The 7,619-nt window shown below is 40.1% G+C and overlaps 1 protein-coding gene across 1 annotated transcript; it reads right to left on the minus strand.

Annotated features, from left to right (window-relative positions):
- Window positions 1–769: 769 nt before the first annotated feature.
- On the minus strand, window positions 770–7,619 carry LOC125528552 (RNA polymerase I-specific transcription initiation factor RRN3-like; the record flags this gene model as incomplete). Its single annotated transcript, XM_048693003.1, is given in 15 exon segments — window positions 770–1,405; window positions 1,689–1,873; window positions 2,018–2,137; window positions 2,609–2,702; window positions 2,789–2,872; window positions 3,288–3,394; window positions 3,542–3,610; window positions 4,149–4,247; window positions 4,337–4,456; window positions 4,541–4,651; window positions 5,095–5,331; window positions 5,415–5,486; window positions 5,570–5,641; window positions 5,730–5,834; window positions 7,488–7,619. Coding segments are annotated over 15 exon segments (1,899 nt in total). The 3' UTR covers window positions 770–1,086.

Consider the following 7,619-nt stretch of genomic DNA (forward strand, 5'->3'; position numbering starts at 1 on the left):
GTGCAAAATTTCATCAATAAACGTGCTTGCATGTGAGAAAACCAAAAAAAATAAAAATACATGCAAAAGTATGGGTTTGTTTTTGCTGATTTTGGGCTGAAAATTTGTCTATTTTGTGCAGCGTATAATATATTGTATTTTTGAATGAAAATCAACAGATACTTAGAGCGCATGCATATTTATGTATTTGCGTAGAAAAATCAACTGTTTTTGAACTTTTAAGCTCCCGTGCTCCAAAAATCCGCTGTAGATTCACTTGTACTACTGCTAGGCCTGAATCCAGACGAGGGCGAGAAGTAGTATGCGTGCATCATCGCCGCACAAACTCAATTACTACAGGTGAACGTGATCGGAGCTGTCATTGCATTGGAATCCCCAACAAGAGTTTCAGTGCTGAATTTTGATTCTAATTTTAACCCAAATTTTGAATAATAAATTACAAGTACCATTTTGCCAGCCTACTTTTAAAAATATATATGAATATGTTTTTCATGAAATATAACTCGTATCTTGTTACAAAAATTTCTAGTCAATTTTGACCTCATAATTCAAAGACTAAAGAGCCCGAACAAAGTGCGTATAATTCGCATTGATAACTATTACACCATGTTGCTATCTGCCTGATGAAATTAATCTTGGCGTCATTTACAAAATTCCAAATGTGTAAAAAGAAAAGGCAATTGCACTGCTCTTATATTATAGGGCGAATAGTAAAACGCTCTTATATAATGGGACGGACAGGTACATACAACGAAAACAACCACACACAAAAAATCAACAGGACATATCACTGCTCATGCCGATGTTGTTCCAGTGAGGGAACCTGTTGACAAACCGTTCTACATCAGAACATGATCGTCATACTCATACAAGCCTAGCGGCAGTATATATATAATCTTACAACCACTCAACTACGTTTTCTAACATCTGTACTTCACACTTTCAACCCAAAAATTTCGAACTACTTGGGCTGAATACACTGCAAATGAATGGGTTGTTTGACCCCACTACAAACTAAGCGCCCCGTATCAGTTTGACAGTCATACCCTCCTTGTACAGCCCCAAGTATCAATCTGTTTCTTCCATCTATGGTGAATCTCCTGACATGGCCCACCGCGACTGAGGGCTCGTCGAAGGTCTGATCCTCGCGGGCATGCTGAGGCCGCCGTCGCTGTCCATGGCCATCTGGTGTAAGAAAGAGTGGTGCGGGGTTATAGACATCTTGTTCATCGAGTACTCCAAGTCGTCGTCGTCACTGTTGATATCTATCTCGACATGATCATCCAAGCTGCCAACATTCATCTCAGGGGCGTCAAGGTCCTCGAGCTCGTCATCATCGTCGTCGGTGTCGTCGCTATACGTTGTCTTGACCATGGACCAGAACTCGAAATTCGGACGGATATATCTGCAGGCACAGGTGGAGCAAAACTGTGAGTATAACGAGGACAACTAGCTAGACAAGTCCAACAATACACTGCAAACGACTGTTCTCCACACAGATAACAGAAACTAAAATCCCAAACAGTTTTGTCAAAGTATAATTCTTCTTCTGAAGCCTAAGGGGAGTCCAACAATGACATGGCTTGCTAGACATTCCCATCAACAGAGCACAAACAATGCAAAGAGCAGTTGGTTTATTGCCGCTGTAGTAGGCTTCAAAAGTAAAAAAAAAAGTCAGTGGTGCAAACCTGTCAGATTCTTTTAGCAGGTAAGGATCAAATGGGAAGAACATGTCAAGTCTATTGATTCCTCCAAAAGTCCTGGACAAATCAGATTCAATTGCATCTTCAGCTGCTGGATCCACAAATGCAGCAACCAATCCGGCAACCTTGGCCTGTCTCAGAAACTCGTTTACTATTGAAGGCAAGCACACCTAGGATATCAAAGGACACTGTGAATTGCCAAAATAGCATAGTATTGCCAGTTAATAACTCCAAGCATCAAAATGTAGCCACTCATGGAGATACCTAAAGAGGGTATATTATCAAAGGAGGCAGAGAGTGCATGTCATACAAACCTTTAGAGGTTCTAGTCGGTGGCGAAACAGAAATCCAAAAGGCATGTGAAACAGATCTGATTTAAGATTTGGATAATCCATAATAGATCTCAAGCGAAAGCAAAGGACATACATCACAGCCTGCAGATTAAGAAATATATGAAAATAAATGCTTAGAGAGAGTGATGAAAATACTGGAAAAACACTTACTCCCTCCGTTCACTTTTGCAAGTCATTTCAGACAACTGAAAATGGACTGCTTTGCACACTGTCTGAAATGTCTTCAAGGCCTTATAAAAGTGAACAGAGGGAGTACTAACAATAAATGTATGTAGCACCAAGGTTGTCAGAATCGTGATTCTGAATCGGATCGGAAGTCTGATGGCAGGATCGCAAATCGTAGAATCTTAACTACCAGGATCATAAAAACGTAGATTCTATGAACCAAAATCGTAGAATCAGAGGGCTTAGTTTGGATCGTAAAGTCGTAGAATCGTACAATAGAATCGCGATTCTGACAACCTTGTGTAGCACACAAATTTGGCGACCAGAGACCCCCCCCCCACCCCCCCACAATCAATGTCATTAAAGAAACACAATGGCATAACTAACCTGGCAGGTCGCGTAAAATAATTGATGATTTGGAATCGGTGTGGCCTCTCTCTTGCTCTGATGGTCACAATAGTCAACGCACCAATCTACTAATCTGTGTAAAGCAAATAAAGTTACTTTCAGATCTCAGAACAAACATCAGGCAAGTCATAAATAGATGAATTTCTAGAGGGCACCCACTTTTTGAGTATAGTAACAACCGTATCAGCAGAAATAAACCTTGCCCGAGACAAATAGCTTCCAACATATGAAACTGCAGACATTCTGCACTTCAAAACATAAGTGGTAATTAGTGCTTCTTCAACCCGTACAAAAGCTTAGGCTATAAATCGGAATCATAACAGACTATACTACACTGTAGCAACAGAAAATATGAGGGGTGTATTATGAATTGTCTATGTAAACACTTCCTGCCAAATTTGTTGCAACTTGGCAAAAAGCCATGTCTATGACAGGTGGTTGGAAGATCCAAGAAGTGTGGATCGCCACAACTGTTGTCACAATGCAAACACCAGCCAGGATTGTCAAAAAGCCAAACATGAGTGAAGCAAAGTGTGGCGACAAACCAAAGATTCTACCAATCATCACATGTAAAGCAAGTTGTGATCACAGCTATAACACATGACATATAAATAGAAGTGATGTGCATACAGTGTATGCCTCACATGCTAAGACATACCTTGAAATTGGATCCTCTTTCTTCTCCGTAACAATGTCGGTAAGAAAAACAGCAAAATCCTCACCAAGGGTTTTAGGATCCAGTGAGCAGGTATAGAACATGATAAACTGCAAACAACGGCAGGCAAAGCCAAATTAAAAGGAAGGTGAAGCGATAAGCAATTGAGAAAACATGAAGGTGAATAAAACTCAATACGATCATGAAAGCCCGGTGAATCTAGTTTACACATACACCAAATAACAGTGAATCCTGACCTGGGCAAATTTTGATCTGTGGACTCTCAGCAGAGATGCTCGAAATATAGTTTTCAGAATGACAAATTCCTGTCCAGTTCAAAAAAGAACATGAGAAGTGACAAATACAAAAAAAATAACATTCAGCTTTAACAGTTAATTTCCTTATTTATTACTCCCTTAAGTTCACAAAAAAAGGATGGCGTTTTGGACATTGACACGGTCTTCAAGATTTAACTATGACAACTAATTTCCTTTTTTAGCGTTGACCACTAATTTCTACTAGCGTATATGCATAAGACCCTATAAAACTACAATATTTTAGAGCTACTTTTTGAGACAAATATATACATATGATTTTCATGTTTCCAATGTACTACCTCTGTACCAAAATATAAGACGTTTTTGTAGGCTAAACTAGCCTAAAAGATGTCTTATATTTTGACATGGAGGGAGTATTTAAATCAATACTGGCAGTCAAATCTTCAAAAGTTTGACTGAAGATATGTCCAAAACGCCACTTGCTCGTGAACTGGAGCGAGTGGAAGAATTAAATTAGGGATGCTAAAATATGACAACAGATTTTTTTTCTGCAAAGACCTGGATAAACTGCATAGCACATACTCACCTTATATAGGCACTGACGATCTAATGACTTCAGGTGCTCACATACAACAACCATTAAACCATCAAGCTTTTCAGCACATGCATTTCCTCCAAAACAGACCTAAACAACAAAATCAGAGTTCAAGTTGGCAATTTTTTTATAAAACTACTCGATTAGTTAGGCAGAAATTTTAAGTATAGCTCCCAAACCTTTGTTCCTGCTTGTCCAAAGCCATCCCCATCATCATCGGCATCCAAATCTTCAAGTTCCATTTCAAATATACCTTTGTCATGTTCCTCTTGAAGAATATCTTCCCAGGTTATATTAACCTGAAAAGTTCACCAATCAACTAACGAGGTCAAGAATCAGTTGAGACCTTGCAAGGTAGACTAGTAGTGAAAAAAGAAGCATACATCCAATTCTGTAAGAAGATCAACAACTTTGGCCAGCAAAATAGCTCCGATAAGATCCCCCATTCTGTCAGTATCTAGTCCCAACATGCACTCGACAAACGAGATCATCTTCTGCAAAAGGCATTACCAGAAAGTAAGAAATGATGCTCTATGAATAATGAGCAAAGTCGTCGGCTAAATTGTCAGCATATAAGTGAAAAAAATCAGGAAGCATAAATTGTCAACAAAAGCTGATAGGCCAAGTAGTCAAATGCCAACTATCACTTGATATAGAAGAAGCTTTCAAGATAAGGTCATCGCACAAACATACAGAAGCTAAAATGATGGCAAATTGGCATTTATATTTAATAAAATCTGCAGTGTTGTTGAAAGGATGTAGCCGTGTAGAATCTAAGGATTTATGGTTAACTAGGATGTCAACTGGGGAGACCAAGACCCCTTTTCAGCATTTGTGTGTTGTTTGACTAGCATTAATTCAAGCTAATTAGGAGAAGCGACTCAGAGAACTCAACGGACGATGAAAACAGAAAATATATTATAGAGTTCACACTTACAGCTTTGTTATCGAATAACTTCGGCATACTCCGATCTATTATATCCCTTAACATCCTTGGTGCTAAGGGTACGGTGTCGGAGATCGTTTTCAAACTCTCACACAGATAAGAAAAAATATCCTTCTTCCTCGAGACTGCCCATGGAGGCACCTCATTGCGTTCACCAACAATAGGCGGAGTAAAGTTGTTCACAAGCACCTGCAAACATTCTCTGAGATACTGATCTGCCACTGCAGCCTGGATGGACAAATAATCAATTAGTTACAGACACTCATAAGCAGATCATGCAGGAAACAATGTAAGTGCTATTAGAAGAATACCAATCTGGTTAATAGGTCCAATAAAGCAACCATTGTATCTCTTTGCAAGTACCAGATGCGGACGCTAAATATCTGAAATGGATGTTTTTTTGTGATGAGATCCAACTCGACAAACCAAATGGAGATGTAAGAGTAAGTAGTCAATATGAGATTACATTGTTCAAAAGTGAATGATGGTACATGATGTCTATTTTGGATACTGCATCTGACAATGCCTTCAAATATGTCTGGAAAAATAGGCAATATGTGCATTTTATCAGAAGTGATGTCAAGTACAAAAAATGGTAGGATAGACTAACAAGATCAATGTCTTACCACATACAAAGCCTCATCGTCGGCACTCTTTCTCTTGCTAGTGTCTAGAGTTTTTAACATCTTCTCATATTGCTCCATATCACGCGGGTCAACTAGAAACGGCTCCTGAATCAAAGATAAAGGGTGTGAACGGTTCAAAAGGCATTCTTGAGATATATATTGTTGATTGATGGCACACGACAAAAACCATGGCCGGAATGGACTCCTCTAGTATGGGATCAAGCTAGCGGGTGAATTACTCGATAAGCAGAGTGAGGACAGGAACGGGTTTTCACAACATAAATCACCCATAAATAACAAGGTTGTATCTCCAGCGAGTACAGTATGACAGTCACTCTCGATAGAATGCGATAGTCACTCTCGGTAGAATGCATATATGCCGCAATAAGATCAGATTGAAGAAATTACTCAATAAGCGGTCAGACAGGAAAGAATTTCAAAGAATGCCCATAAACAACATAAGTATAGTTCTATCTAGTGAGTCGGTTATGGACTTATGCCAGTCCTCCATAAAATGCATATCTACAGAAATATTAAGTACTTCCAAAAAAAGGTAATGCCTTAGGCTGAATAAATCTAATTGTTCGCTGGCAGAAACATGCGACATCTGGAAGCTCCTTGGTGATTTTCAGGTACGAATAGAAGAAATAACATGCGCCCTGCTGCCTAACCCACAAATTGAAATTGGCACTCAAAAAAATGCATCCATAGGAAAATAATCACCTTACAATTATACAAACTCTCACCCATCTGGCATAGTCTCTCACATCTTCAATAACAGCCTTGAATCTCAAACTTGAACCCATTACTAGATGTCTCGATATTATTCTGAAGAAATGCATTATTTATAAAATGGTAAACAAATGCATTTATTATCTTTGATCTCAATAGTACACAACGGATGGCCTGAATGTGTAAGGGATGAACGCAAGCACCTGGCTCCCCAAATTGACTTCAATACACGCAACAGAAGTGAACAAGGTATATCATGGGGTCCAGAACTCCAGAAGGTCCCAGAACCCCCATGTCTTCTCCACATAGGAAGGATATGCCTTCACAATCATTGCATGCTCTGCCTTTGCCCGAGCAGTCCCAGGAAAGAAGGTGGAAGCTGTATATCAGATTAGATTTTTACTCGTGCCTGACCTCCAGAGAGTAACAACAGCAATTTCAACTAAATTTTTTAAAAAGTCAGTATCATGACACCATCAAATTGGACATTAAGCATTCCAATGAATTGAACGCAGGTCGTGTTCAACAGATTCTCACATTTGGTCATTATGTAAAAGTTATATTATTATTATTATTACCCATAACAGCATCTCCGAAGTTTGCAAGTCATGTCCTACCTCTGTTTCAAGGCATGCTTTAGTATAGTACCATACCTGAAGTGCTAAACCATTCGTTGGCAGAGGGGTTTCCCAATAGGACTGCCAATTTAAGGGGGCTTTTCAGTAAGATAGGAGACTGTATAGCTTTGACTGATTTCTAAAGTCACGGAGTTAAGTTATTTCGGCTCCTTGATTGCAACCGACGCTCAAATGGGGGGAATTTAGGGTCTAAAGTACCAGCTAAAACGCCAAATTACTAGCGAGCGCGATTCAAGCTAAAACGCGAATGTTCGAGGCTAACGATCCAGCAAACAAACGAGCGTTTCCCCTAATCACGGCATCCGCAGGAATCGCCGGTCTCGCGTCACTCGGATTAAAAAAAATATATGCAAACAGAGAACAAAAGGTTGCTGGAGCTACGACGCACCATCCGCACGGACTGGAGCACGTGCTCCACGAGCCGGAAGGCCACGGCGTCGCGGATGACCCCCGCCTCCTCCGCCATGTCGTCGCGCCGCAGCTCGGCCCCCATCACCTCCTCGCCCCGCGGCCTGCCTGG

Source organism: Triticum urartu, unplaced genomic scaffold, assembly GCF_003073215.2.
Source record: "Triticum urartu cultivar G1812 unplaced genomic scaffold, Tu2.1 TuUngrouped_contig_4950, whole genome shotgun sequence".
Lineage (NCBI taxonomy): Eukaryota > Viridiplantae > Streptophyta > Magnoliopsida > Poales > Poaceae > Triticum > Triticum urartu.